Source organism: Ursus americanus, chromosome 5 (genome assembly GCF_024610735.1).
Source record: "Ursus americanus isolate L20-20 chromosome 5, mUrsAme1.1.p, whole genome shotgun sequence".
NCBI lineage: Eukaryota > Metazoa > Chordata > Mammalia > Carnivora > Ursidae > Ursus > Ursus americanus.
This window is the reverse complement of record NC_142131.1, coordinates 53,926,575-53,940,489: the sequence shown is the minus strand read 5'-3', so window position 1 is coordinate 53,940,489 and position 13,915 is coordinate 53,926,575. Positions and strand designations below refer to the sequence as shown.

The 13,915-nt window shown below is 50.7% G+C and overlaps 1 protein-coding gene across 3 annotated transcripts; it reads right to left on the bottom strand.

Annotated features, from left to right (window-relative positions):
• Positions 1 to 4,921: 4,921 nt before the first annotated feature.
• On the bottom strand, positions 4,922 to 13,659 carry ECSCR (endothelial cell surface expressed chemotaxis and apoptosis regulator). 3 transcript variants are annotated; one of them, XM_045794552.2, is made up of 10 exons: positions 13,532 to 13,659; positions 10,069 to 10,113; positions 9,721 to 9,771; positions 9,497 to 9,556; positions 8,873 to 9,010; positions 7,345 to 7,458; positions 6,860 to 6,958; positions 6,613 to 6,649; positions 5,438 to 5,534; positions 4,922 to 5,268 (listed from the first exon to the last, which is right to left on the bottom strand). In XM_045794552.2, the coding sequence occupies exons 1-10, from the start codon at positions 13,590 to 13,592 to the stop codon at positions 5,260 to 5,262; spliced, it is 711 nt and encodes a 236-aa protein (XP_045650508.2). In that variant the 5' UTR covers positions 13,593 to 13,659; the 3' UTR covers positions 4,922 to 5,259. The 3 variants fall into 3 exon arrangements, with proteins under 3 accessions (XP_045650508.2, XP_087718347.1, XP_045650509.2); XM_087862221.1 differs by having other exon boundaries at positions 9,721 to 9,768; XM_045794553.2 differs by lacking the exon at positions 6,860 to 6,958.
• Between the last annotated feature and the right edge of the window lie 256 nt (positions 13,660 to 13,915).

Genomic DNA, 13,915 nt, shown 5'->3' with positions numbered 1-13,915 from the left:
GAGGGACCTTAGGGTTCAGGGGTAGAGAAGGAAGAAAGGGGCAGGCGTTGGAGCCAGCATTAAAGTCCCTATCTTTGCTGTTCTTTATCCTTCCTCTATCCCATCCTACTCCAAGGCACCTCTGGGACTTTTCTCTTCTGTTCCGCCCCAGTAGTTTCCGTGGCCCATTCCCCTGTTTTCTGAAGACCCTACGAAATTAGTAAAAGAGAAGTAAAATATTCCTGCGTTTTCCCACTCAGGTCTGCATGGGGCCTAGCAAAGAATAAAAGCAATTCTCATAGCATCCTTACTGATTCATGCCTGCGGGTGAATTGGGATGGCCAAAGATCAGGTTTCAAAAGTAAAAAATGATCAATTCATTGCAAAACAAAATATTACTTGGAATTCATTGAGATCTTACCCAGGAAGACCACATCAGTATACCAACTATGATATCAAGCAGCAGCTACTTAGGCATTTGGGGTGGGACTGGGAGATGATCAGCAGGAGACATAAATTGGTGGGGTAAAATCCTCCAGTCATATGCAGTTCTGTCCCTTCCCTGCAGTCAGTGGTGGCCCTAGGATATATGAGCATCAGTGTGCTCACAGAAGACTGGGTTCTAAAGAAGCCACTCGTGCTTTGCAGACAAGGAAACTGATCAGGGATATACATTAGGTGATTAAATATAAGAAGGAAGTTTATTTGGTTTTGGAAAACTAGACAGACTGCTCTAAAATATGGACAAGGGAAGGGGGGTATGCCTTAGAGTCTAAGGGCACACGGCTAAGGTCTGGAAGTACTCAGAGATGTCAGAGTGCTATGAAGTGAGAGGTATCTGGCTGGGGGTTGCTAGAGCACTGCAGGGAGTAATAGGATTGAGAAGAGGTACTGTGAATTATGGGGCTACTTAGGAGTAAGGTCCAGGCTCAAGAATACTGAACAAGATTTGGGAAGCTGCAGCCTTTTGGAAATGTCTGGTACCTCAACAACCTTTTCCATCGTCCTCTGAAACCTCGCTCCCCACTTTTTTTCTAGAAGACTCATTTACTCCTACATCAGTAAAAAATGGCTCAGCATGGCAACCTTGTCAGATGTTGCCAGCAAATGTACCCTTTAGCTCATTTACACCTCAGTTAACACTACTAGATGAATGTTTCTATGAATGTAGCACTAGGACTAACTTAGAACTCCAAACCTCAACATTTAGAACACTTCTGTGCCAGTTTGGGCTTAAGCACACCAACCGCTCAACAAAATAATTCCCACTATCAAATTCAGTCTATTTGGTAAAAGAGGAAGCTGTGAGCTCAGAAGGTTCAGGATGGAGGTGCCGGGGAAAGTAACCAGCAGGAGGAGTGAGGAAACAACTGGGAAAGAAACAAGGGAAGAAAACTTGGGATCTTTGAGGCGGTTCTCAAGGAGGAGTAGAAAGAAGTTCAAAGAGGTGATAAAGGACGTCCACAAATCCAGAGGGAGACCGCTGAGCAGAGCCACACAATGTTTTCCAACGGATTCAAATAGAATTGATTAGTGCTAGTCTGGCTTTAGGAAATTATGTGCATGTACTAGGCCAAGGGGCCTGCAGTGGTCCTTCATCTGCTAAACCATTTTACTGAGAGCCAGCCTCAGATTTCTATCAGTTTTCTCTACAATACTTGTTAAGGGGCGCCTGGGTGGCTTAGTCAGTTAAGCGTCTGCCTTCGGCTCGGGTCATGATCTCAGGGTTCTGGAATCAAGCCCCGCATTGGACTCCCTGCTCAGCGGGGAGCCTGCTTCTCCCTCTCCCTCTGCCTGCCTCCTTGCCTACTTGTGACCTTTCTCTCTGTCAAACGAATAAAATCTTTAAAGAAAGAGAAATATTTGTTGAACTGTACTGAATTTGTGCTGGTGATACTGAGGTTTGCCTTGTGCCCTGTATGACTGAGATGCTGCCCCATCTATCCCTGGAAGAAAGATACTGAGTAAATGTTCCTTCTGGCCAACTGGGCCTGTGTGCCTGAGCTGGTTTGTTGGTTGCCCTCCCATAAGATGGGGGAAGAAGCAAAAGAAGGACACTCTGTAGTAACCACCCCACCCCACCACCTGTTCCTGTGTTGGGGCCATGTAGTCCTGTGTTAGAATAGGGAGGAAGCTGTCTTGTAAATGGCCACCATCCTGTTGTCTAGACATCAAGGAAGAGCTACTGTCTCAGGCAAGTTGCAGGGGCTGCAGAAGGCTGCACTCGGATTTCCTATCAGAGGTGGGTTCTCGTATTTGCATAAATAGCAGGATCTTCTAGCAGAACTCCTTCTAATGTAGTTTGCTAGAGAATTAAGTGAATTCCTCCTTGCCCCCTTCTCGAAGGAGAGCTATTTAGCAACAGGAACACCAACATGGCTAATGAAGAACTACAGTGTTGGTTTCTGGGTGAAAGCCATCCAATCTCATGTTCATACCAGTTCACGCCCTTTCCCTCACATATAAATACCTTATGACTAACGGCTCATATCTGCAGGACATTGTCCGGAGTCAGGGGGAAGTTTGTGGCCTTAGAATGGAGACACCAACTGAGTTACCTAGAGTGAACCTCATGCTCTTGACCTAATTAGTCCAGTATGATAAGCAGCTGGATGAAGTGCCCATGGCAGCCAGAATAGCAAGCACAATTCCAACAGAATCCAGTGCTTTTAGGCATTGTTATGTCACCTGGAGAGTTCTATCCCAATGATGGGTTTTTGTGTGTGCTGGAACTGGTTAGGAAATCATGTGCTTTCTGCAGTGCGGCTTAAATAAATATATCTGAGTTATTTTTTAAAATGCTGTAGTATTTTGGAGGCGCCTGGGTGGCTAAGTCAGTTAAGCATTTGACTTCGGCTCAGGTCATGATCCCAGAGTCCTGGGATCGAGCCCCGCATCAGGCTCCTTGCTCATTGGAGAGCCTGTTCTTCCTCTCTCTCTGCCTTCCTCCCCACCAACTCATGCTCTCTCTCTCAAATAAATAAATTCTTTTAAAAATGCTGTAGTATTTTTATTTTTTTATTTTTATTTTTTAAAAAAGATTTTATTTATTTATTTGACAGAGATAGAGACAGCCAGCGAGAGAGGGAACACAAGCAGGGGGAGTGGGAGAGGAAGAAGCAGGCTCCCAGCAGAGGAGCCTGATGCGGGGCTCGATCCCATAACACTGGGATCACGCCCTGAGCCGAAGGCAGACGCTCAACTGCTGTGCCAACCAGGCACCCCAAAAAATGCTGTAGTATTTTTTAAAATGCTGTAGTATTGCTTTCATAGGTTGGAAATAGACTCTGAGACTCTGAGATTTGCATGCTGAAGGTTTACTGGTGAATGCTCCTGCGAACAAGAGCTGTGAGGAGTAAGGGAAGCAGGATAGGAGAGAGGGGAAAATGGAAGCAAGAGGTCCAGGTGTTTATCCCACCCCCCCATTATCAACCAGCTATGAGCCCTCAGCAGCTGATGCTTTTTTTTTTTTTCTTCCAATTTTAGCAGCCAACACTCCTAACAGCTGGGGAAACAGCACGTTGACCTTGAAGTGGGACCTGGGTGGTGATACTCCCCATTGTCTACTGAAATTGCCAACGAGTACTTTTTCTTCCCATGTGTCTCCACATTTAGTATTCCATTTTGCCTCCCCAGTAGCTACCAAGGGCCAGGTGGGGATCATTCTTCCCTTGAGACCCAGGGAAACCTTAAGTCTAGAGAATGTAGAAGACTTGTCCAGACTCACCTAAGACTTGTCTCTGGCTTCCACCCAGAGTGATCTCTACTCAAAAGATTGTGTTCATTTTTTTCTTACACCTAGAGTTTATAGAACTGTAAAATAGAAGAACCAGAAAAGATAGTGAAGGCCAAGTAGTCCAGCCACCTTGCCTTAAAAGTAAGAAAACAGGCTGGGATCTGGGCAGTGATTTGCCCAAGTCCGGCCACAAGTCTGCTGCACAGCTCAGCCTGTGACGGCATTCCCGCCCTGGAGGGCCAGTTTTTATGACCTTCGATGTGCTGGGCACCGTGTACCAAATAGGAGCTACAGACGTGACTAGATTTCAAGCCTTGTCCTAGAAGACTTTAGAATCCAATAGGTTTCTTCAGTCCGCTTGAATAGTTGCAAAGAAACAGAGTGAAGTTTTTTGTTCCAGGCTTTCTCTCTCATATCACCTCGCAGAGTCTAAATCCAGAAGCAAATAGCATATTGTTGCACATTGTTCAGAATGGATAAGCTCCTTGTAATCTGAACCGCCTACTAGCAGATATTTATAAAGTTAACCCCTCTCTGCAGACATACACAAGTGACTCTTCCCCTGAATTTTCCCCAACCAAGATTCATTTCCAAACCAGTGTCATGGTGGAGATTTCTAAGAAAATGAGTAACTGCTCTTCCTCCTTCCCTTTAAAAAGCTTTAGAGTGTTTGTCACCCTTTATTCTCTTTCTAGGACACAAACGTTATAGCTGTATGGGGTATAGGGGGCGGGTGTTGGCGTATGAAGTCACAGACCTCCCTGTTCCAGACCTCCCCAGTGTTACTCCCAGAGCTAGGACCAAAGCGAGGCATGTCTACCCCAGGGCGGGCAGAGGACATTTGCCCTCATATTACTCAGCTCTCCCTGCTGGGCTTCCCTAGTCAGAATGTGTCGTGCCTCTCCTGTTCTCACTCTCCAGGTTCAAAACGTCTTTACTGGTGAAGACTGGTCACTGTTTACAGCTCCCTTTTCTCTCTCCTCTTTTGAAGTGATTAGCCCCTCAGGCCCCCATTCCTTCTTAATGATCCAGGGGAACTGAGGCAGACCTGACAAAGTGTTCAGTCTGCCTCCCAGGTTGCCCAGAGAGCTCCCTCCAGGGGCAGAAACGTGGATCCGTGCCTTGCCCAGGAAGGGGGCCCCACGGCTGCTAGAGCACCGTTAACAAACACGCACGAGAGCACAGACCTTAAAAGAAACTAGACTGTCAGCTGGAAAATAACTTTAATGCAAAGTAGCAAGGGCCACTCCACTTTGTCATTTCCCTTGCTCTTGCTCTCCAAACTCCCCCTTCCTGCCACTGTGCGCAGGTGGGAGGAGCAGGCTGTGTTTCTAGAGTGGCTGCCCATATGGGAAAGAGTCTCTCATACTGGCAGCTTGCTCCTAGATCTGGAGGAATGCTAGTGTCCTTTAGATCTTGGAGTGAGTGTGAAATAATAAAATAATTTATATGTGGTCCGTGCCTCTACCACTCCCATCGCCTTCCTCTTTACAGTCACAGGGCAGCTGCATCATCCTTGGACCCATGGGGACCCGACATTGCTTCTAAAGAACCTGCAAAATAAATACATCATGAAAAAGGGTGAGCTTCTCGGGAGCGGTGGGCTAGGGAAGGGGAGAGCAGAGCCTGTGTCTTTCAAAGTATCTCGTTTCTGGTTAAGGAACTAGAACCTGAAGGTGAGAGAAGGAGAGAGAAGGGAGGAAGGAACCAGGAACAATGTACCTTCTCTGCTGTGGGGCATCCTTTGCTGTTATTCGTGTTGATATTCTTCATGGAGATCAGGGTGATGCTGTCTTTCTCTCCATTGGCTGCAGAGCAGCTAGGGGTACAAAAGGAACATGGGCTGTAAAATGGAGGAGCAGGAGGGCAATGGGGTGGCAGGGAACTGTGGGGTCAAGTGTTGGAACGTTGATCTTTGTTTCTATAAACCTGTATTTGGTGATGGACCCTAATGAAATGGGAGTATGCTTGGAAGCCTGAAAAACTTGTATCTAAATTTTAGTTTTACTACTTGCTACGTGTGTGATCTTGACCAAGTGACAACCTCTCCAAGTCTCAATTTTTTCAAATGTACAGAATGCAGTATATCTGCCTTGAGGAATTGCCGTAAGGATTTGAGATAATGTTATCTACCATAGTGCCTGGCACATACAAGATGTTCCTTAAATAAGTATTTTCTTATTTAAAGGAATGTATTAGAGGGGCGCCAGGGTGGCTCAGTTGGTTAAGTGTCTGACTCTTGGTTTTGGCTCAGGTCATGATGTCAGGGTCATGAGATCGAGCCCCGTGTCAGGCTCTGTGCTCAGTGTGGAGTCTGCTTAAGTTTCTCTCTCCCTCTTCCTCTGCCCTTCTCCCCTCCTCTGTTTCTCTAAAATAAATCAGTAAAATCTTTTTGTAAAAGAGGGATATATTAGAATCTGAATGCCTACACTTTTCGTGAGGGAGTTATAGAGGCTTAGCCCTCAGGCTAAAGAGTTCCGGTTCATCTCCTGTCTCCTGATTGTTTCGTTTTAGGGTCGCCCCTGTCCTGCCCATCCCTAGCACTGGCCTCAGTGGTGGCCGTCAAGATTCCATGCATGCTTCTGCAAGCGTATGTGTGGAAGGCAGGAAGTGTCAGTCCTTTTTTTTTTTTTTTTTTTTAAGATTTTACCTATTTATGTTAGAGAGAGAATGGGGGAGGGGCAGAGGGAGAAGGAGAGAATCTCAAGCCGACTCCACGCTGAATGCAGAGCCTGACGCAGGGATTGATCTCACGACCTTGAGATCATGACCTGAGCTGAAACCAAGAGTTAGATGCCCAAATGACTGAATCACCCAGGAAGTATCAGTTTTCTCTTGGAGTCGGGGACTGAGAGGTCAGATAGAGGATTCCTCCCTTACACCTCTGACAGTCTTACCTTTCAGACAGCCCCGAACTGCCAGGTTTCTGGGGATCTGTAAAATATCCAAAGGCACAGATGGGGGGTCACATGCTATAACTCAGAAGACCAACCTGTCCCTCAAAGCCCACCTAAGTGGACCACCCTCCCATCTCATCAGTGGTGCTTATGTGCCATTCTTTTTCTACACTCCAGTCCCAAAATGTAGCTCTTGGTCTCTTAGCAAAGATGGGCAAAGGGGGGCCCTGAGTGGCAGGGCATGTACCTTCAGACTCTTTGTTCTTGCGACATTTAAACCTTAGACTGACCACACTGACTAGGACGATCACCACAACCACCAGGATGACAATGAAGCTGATAACACCTGAACAGGGAGAAGGACAGGGTAAAGGAGAGGCAAAGGAGGGGTCCAAAGGGGGCAACAGAAGTCCAAATTCCCTTCCCAGTTAAGGGCTGTGTAGATAGGCTCTGAGAGCAAAGTGAATTCCCCTTCTCTGCTGAATGAATGCATTCTCAGCCTCCCGCCACTGGCCAGCGTGAGATCCACAGCCCTGCCTCACCCTCCCGTAAGAACACAGAACCCAGCAGAGCCCAGAAGAGCTGACTGGAGGGCCAGTAGAGGCTCCTTCCTACCAGGGCCTTCTTCATCAGCCACGCCAAGGATTTAAACTTGTGTTTCCAGACCCAGAGTCCAAGTCAGCTCAGGGATGGGTTCTCCTGCCACTCTCCCCACCTTCTCCTGTCTCTTACCAAATGCAGCCACAGTGAGCACCGTCTCTGATGTGGGGCTGGGCAGGATGGACAAGTCTTCTCCTGTCCTCAGGCTCATGGTGGTTGATATGGGAGTAACATTTTGAGACGTATCTGAAATGGAATGGGGATGGGTGCATCACTGAGGGGACGGGGATGGCCCGCCAGAGAGAGCTAGCTGCTTCCCCAGGTAAAGAACTGCAGAAGGCGCTCATGCCCTGCAAAAAAAGACTTCCTCGTTGCCACTCAGACCGGATCTCATGAGGATGGAGGTTGGAACTGGGTAATGTGGGATCAGGTGAACTGCATTCCTGGTTGCTCATGTTACTAGCTCCAGGGGACTCCAAAAAGTTCAAGATGCCTCCCCTGTTATTCTCTTCCCACCATCTCCTTGGGGCCCATTGATGCTCCAGAGATAGGGAGCCAGACTGGGCAAGGTAGAGCCATCTGTGTTTTGCCAAGGGTTGAAGTGAGAGGAAAAAGCACATGGGGTGTTTACCCCAGGCACTGGTTTAAAAAGTCAGGCCTCCAGTTAAGGGGCACAAGTTTCTCGCCCTCTTAAAAAGTCGTAAGATCGCCCATCTCTTCCCCTCTTCAACTCTCTCTCTCTTTTTTTTAAGCTTTTATTTTTAAGTAATCTCTACACCCAACATGGGGTTTGAACTTGTAACCCTGAGATCAAGAGTCGCAGCTCCAGTGACTGAGCCAGCTAGGCGCCCCCTCTTCCACTCATTGTACTGCAGGTCTGATTGCTGTCCGTTTCCTTATTCGTACATGCACTGCCAAATAAGTCTGTGAGTATAAAAAAATCCCAGAGCCAAGAGGTAGGATGAGAGAAGGGGTCAGCGTGCTTCTTCATTGAGAGCTCAGACAGGACGTACCACTGCTGCCTGGGACAGCTGGGCCTGTGCCATGAAACAGCAGGGCCGCGATGGAGGTGTCCACCCCTCCCAGCTCTCCCCCATGCTGGCGCGGGAAGGTCAGCCTGCCCCGAAGAACATGTAGCCCTGGCTGAATGCCTTTGGCCTCCCTTTCCATCATTTTGGGTTCTACCTCTCCCATTCCCCTCCACGCCTTTGTCAGTTCTGAGTCCAGGCTCCTTTTGCCTTCATTGTTTTTTGTTTTTTTTTTTTTTTTAAAGATTTTATTTATTTATTTGACAGAGATAGAGACAGCCAGCGAGAGAGGGAACACAAGCAGGGGGAGTGGGAGAGGAAGAAGCAGGCTCATAGCGGAAGAGCCTGATGTGGGACTCGATCCCGTCACGCCGGGATCACGCCCTGAGCCGAAGGCAGACGATTAACCGCTGTGCCACCCAGGCGCCCCATGCCTTCATTGTGACCAGGCCCAAGGCTGTGTCTCTACTGCCCACCAAACTTCTCTCATCCCCAAACCGGGCTGCCACTGATGTGGATCCTGGCCCTGAGAGGCCTCTTTGTGGGGCAGAACCTGGGCCTCCTGGAGAGGAGGAGAAGGACCCCAACCAGACCTGACCCAGTGCTCCTGACCCTCAGCCCCAGGTACTCACCAAGTCCTGCTGTGTACTTCTGTGTCTGGGACTGAGTCACGCCCAGCGGGGACTGGGAGTGACCATCCACAGTGCTGGTGCTCGGTGTCACGGGTTTACTGGCCACCGCGAGGACCTGTGAGGCCTTCTCTGGAGCTGCTGTGGATTAGGAAGCACGCGTGCGCCTGCTTAGGGCCTTAGCCGGCATGTGCAAGGGGCCCTCTTTTTTCCACATCTTCCTTTTCTTTACTGCTTTCAACTCCAGAAGGAGCCATCCTCTCTTTTAACTTTGGGCCTTGACCTATACAGTTCCATCTGCCTGGAATATACCCTCCCATCCTCCACCCCACAGTCCTCATCTGGTTAACTCCCTCTTGAGCCTCAGCTTCCGAGGTCACTCATTCTAGCATGTCTTCCTGGGCCCCAAAGCCGGAAGCGGCCTACATCTGTGTCTGTCTGGGCCCTTGCAGCACTTTCTGCTTATGCTCGTCACTGCCCTTTCCCCCTGCCTTGTAGCTGGCAACATGAGGTCCTGTTCATTTGCCTGTTCCCCCACTAGGCTGTATTCTCCGGTAAGGCAGACACTGTGTCTGCTTCCTCACTGGGCCCTCCCCGGAGGACATCTGGATCTGAGCAGCAGAGTACCTGGGGTCCCAGTGCCGGCCAGAGGGCTTGGACTGCTGGACTCTGAGGAAGGGCTGTCTCCTGCGAGGACAGAGGCAGGGGGAGGTTGAAGGGGGCAGGTTGGGTGACACCCCACTCCCTTGTCCATCTGAGAACCCTTGGGCTCCAAGCAGATCTGAAGGGCTGGGGGGGGGGGGCGCTAGGCGGGGGGCAGGGACCGGCCCTCTGCAGCCACACTCACTCACCTACGTTGGAAGAAAGTGGCTCTGCGGTCAGACTTTGACTGCTGAAGGCTCCTGAAACAAATCATCCGGGGCTGTTGCTCCGTCTCCCTCTCTTCTTTCCCGAAGCTGGAGTTTTCTAGTCTTTCTTCCTGCCTTCCCGCCCCCACCCCCACCCCTCTGCCATTCATCTCTCTCCTCTTTTGAGGCACATTAGCCTGGGTCAAGCTGAAATAGTCCCGAGATGAGCTCAGCCTTCGATGTCCTAAGAGCTCTGGCCCCAGCCGCAATTGCCTGAGGTCTGTGCTCCTCTTGCCCTTCCTAAGCTGCCAGGCCTAAATGCCAGAGTAGACCCGGTGTGTTTGGTCTTACCCTGAGCGTGAGATGTCTGCATTGTCATGGGCTGGGAGTGGTGGCCTGCAAGAGAGAGCAGAACACTTTGACTAGCTCGGTGGGTCTCTTGCCCAACGCAGAGTCCACAGAAGAACCGAGGCTTTCCAAGCCTTCAGGCAGATACACTTGACAGAGGGCTGGAGGACGTGGCTCTGGCTCACAGGGCTAGCTTCCTCTGAAACCCTGACTCAGTAGCACCGTCACCACCACCTCATGGTTCAGTGTCCCAGAGTCCTTTCCTGTCTCTTTAATCCCATGTGGGTTTTATGCCAACCTGATAGGAGGTCAGGGGAAGGTTATTTCCAACTAGTGATTTGTCCAAGGACAGAGGGCCAGTGACCTGTGACATCTAGATAAGGACCTAGGACTCCAGGTTCTTGCTACCCCACCACTGAGCCGTCCATTTCTCCCTGTGAATATTGTCATCTTGGTCCTGCCCCCCAGGGAAGGCTGAGGGTAGCCTAACCTAATAAAATGAGGTTAGGGACTGGGGTTGGTATCCGGGCTGTCTCTCTGGTCCCCGCCTCCTTCCGAAGCTGGAAGGAGAATCACACAGGAAGTGAGTTCTGAGGTGTATGAAGGGGCCAGGGAAGCTCGAGAACACGTGGCCAGTTTTACTTAAATAGGCAGAGGCTACTTCAGAAACGGCCGTGTTGGCCAAACCCAGGGAGGAGCCAGTTACCAGGAGGCCCCAGTCAGAAGCCCTCATTGGCTTTTTTGTATGTACACGTGTACGCCTGTGGGCCTCTGGGCAGATGTGTACGTGTGCTTGTGTGCCCCTATGTGCGTCCCCTGTGTGTGTGGGACCTGAAAGGTCAGGTTGTGTTTGCTCATTTTCCACAATGAAATCATTCTTGAAACCTGTGAACAATGTGAAAGGAAAACAACGTGGGGAAGTGGAGCCGCCCAGCTGGGTTCCCGTCCCTCTGCCACCGCTGGGACCACAGCCTCTGGCCTGGCCCTCGGGCTCCCAGGCCCCCATCCACCGGGAAGTCCCAAGCCTGGGCCAGGGTGAGCGGAGGCGGCTGTGGGCCAGGGCCCTCCCAGCCTGTGGCAGCCTGCCGGTCTGTTTATCTTCCTTAGCCGCTGCCTTCCTCCATGGGGCTATCACTTGGATGGTGTGGATTTAATGGTTTCCAAGCCCAAGCCTGCCCAGACCCTGGCTGTGTTTTTCCAGGTCACTAGTCTCTGGTAGCCCCACCCCCGGCTTGGGTGGGGTGTCAGAGGGGGACGAACACTTGTCGGTGGTGCCCGAGGCTAGAGAGAACTGTGCAGAGCTGAAAAGGACCCTGGAAGAACACCTTTCAAGGCACAGCCTGAAAACACCCATCAGTCACTGATCAAGCGTGTCCTAGGTTCCCCTCTGAGCTCTCTCAGGTTGTCACGTTAGCTTTTAGTGGGTGGTCACAGTGCACTGCCTTCCCGCAGATGTGGAAACAAGACCAGGGTCTTGGAAGGAGTTCCAAAGTCACAGGCTCCAAGTTCCAGAACCCTGTTCTCTGTCTTCTGGTCCCGTCCCCCTACCAGAACTTTCTGTCACCAGTGGATTCCTCTGTGAGTAGAGGAGGGACTTCGGGAGTATCTGTTTCTACAGGCCAGGCTGCCTCTGACCACGGGGCTTGCAGACAGCCCAAAAACCCCAGCCACAGAGATTTCTGACTTTCCTGTCTCTCCTCCCTAATCCCCACCTGCTTCATGACTTTCCAGCCTCTCCCTTCTCCCCCATCGCCAGCCCCATCCCCTATTTTCCTCAGCAGCATCATTTACTAGTTAAAAAATCCCAGCTTTTGGGGCGCCTGGGTGGCACAGCGGTTAAGCGTCTGCCTTCGGCTCAGGGCGTGATCCCGGCGTTGTGGGATCGAGCCCCACGTCAGGCTCCTCCGCTATGAGCCTGCTTCTTCCTCTCCCACTCCCCCTGCTTGTGTTCCCTCTCTCGCCGGCTGTCTCTATCTCTGTCAAATAAATACATAAAATCTTTAAAAAAAAAAAAATCCCAGCTTTTGCAGTCTGACAGGTGTGAGTTCAAGTCCGAACTCTACCAATTCCTTTCTGACCTGGGCTTCAGTTTTCTCTTCTTTAAAACGCAAATGACTTTCATACCTCATAAGTGGTTGTGAGGATAAGAAAATTTATATAAAGCGCTTACCCCAGTGCCTGACAGACAGTCCACGCTCAATAAATGCTAGACATTTTTATTTTTGCACCATTCTCTCCAATCCTCCAAGTCTCTGTGTATCCAAGTCCAGTCTCCTTGTGGGCCCGAATACTCCCACAAAGGTTCCTCAAGGGGGATAGTAAGTGCGCTAAGATTTTGAGATGAGAGATGAGGAAACTCAAGAGACAAGCATGGCTTATGTAGAGTTTACACAGGGCATTTCGAGCCCTGCCACTTGCCTGGGACAGTGCCCCCCCACGATTCTCGACTTTTAATCTCCTCCTCTGCCACTTCTGTGGTTTCTACAAGAGTCTAGGCCCCCAGCCCCAGATCAAATGTGTGACTCTGTCCTCTGGGTGTGGGTGTGGGTATGAGGGAGCAATTAGAGTTTTACTCCCAGCCCATGGGCTTCTCCAGAAAAGTCTGACCTCTCCAGGGACAGCGTACTGGAACTCAGGCTTCCCACCCCCCCACCAGGGGAGAGTCATCCTCCTTCCTCGTCCAAGCACTTCGCACTCTTTTCTGCTGCTCTGAGAGCAGGCTCATAAGCTTCCAACAGAGGACTGCTGGAGAGTGAGGTGGGGGTGGGGAAGGGATGACCAAAGGGAAGTTGCTGCCCTGTGAGTCAGAATCTCCTGGATTTCTCATGGTTCCCAGCAACTGCTCCTGAATTAGAGGACCCCTTCTGAGCTGCTTCACCCCTCATCAGCTAGCAGAGTCCAGTCTCAAAGGTGTTGTTTCCAGTCATCTCCTCTGGATGTCTTCTCACCCAGCCCCCCACCGGGCGAGGATGGCATGTGCATCCTCTCTGGTAAATAGTTCTTTGTATCTAACCTGAGTCCCTCTTGCTGTGATTTGAGCTTCCAGTCAACATTTGGAATTCCCAGGTTGTTACTCCTCATATGAAAGAAGAATAAGGATCACGTGTAAAGCCCAAGGTACAGACAATTTTGTGCGAGAACATCCTGGAAGGAGCGTTCCGGCCTCAGTTTCACACCAAGAGAGTCACTTCCCACATTTCAGGAGGCCAGCCTCTGTGGGGGCCCCAGTTCACCCTGGAAATTTACCCACAAAAGGGTTTAACCACATCTCCACTTTACCTTGGCTCAGTAATGAGCACCCCCACCTCCAATTCAACTGGTTCCCTTCACGAGAAGGCTCTGGAATTTCCCTTGGGCACGGGCCTGGATGGAGAGCATGTGCCTCGTCCACCGTGAAGGATGGACAGGCGCCCAGGGCTGCCAGCTGCGGGAGAGGAACTGAAGCAGAGTGGCCAGTGCCTCTTACCTTGGAGTAGGAGGAAGCCAAGGATCGCCCAGCTCAGCTGCGTGGCTCCGGCGGTGCCCATGTCAGCTGGGTCTGTGGCGGGCAGGCAGCCGCTCCACAGTGGCTCTGTCCATAGTGGAGAAGAGAGAGGGAGTGCTGGGGCGGGGTGGGGGGTGGGGGCTGGCTCTCCAGGAGCTTCCTGTCAAAGAATAGAAGGAAACAGATTGGGACTGGCTCCAGGGGCCCTGCTCAGCCGGGCGGCCCAGACGAGGATGTAAGGCTGAAGCAGCAGTGACCGGCCGGGGGCTGTGCCCGGCCTGGGTAGAGCTACGGTGGTGTCTGTCTCCAGGGCCTTTCCACAAAGATCAGTGATGGCAACGAGACTCCATGCCCGCTCTTCCCCTC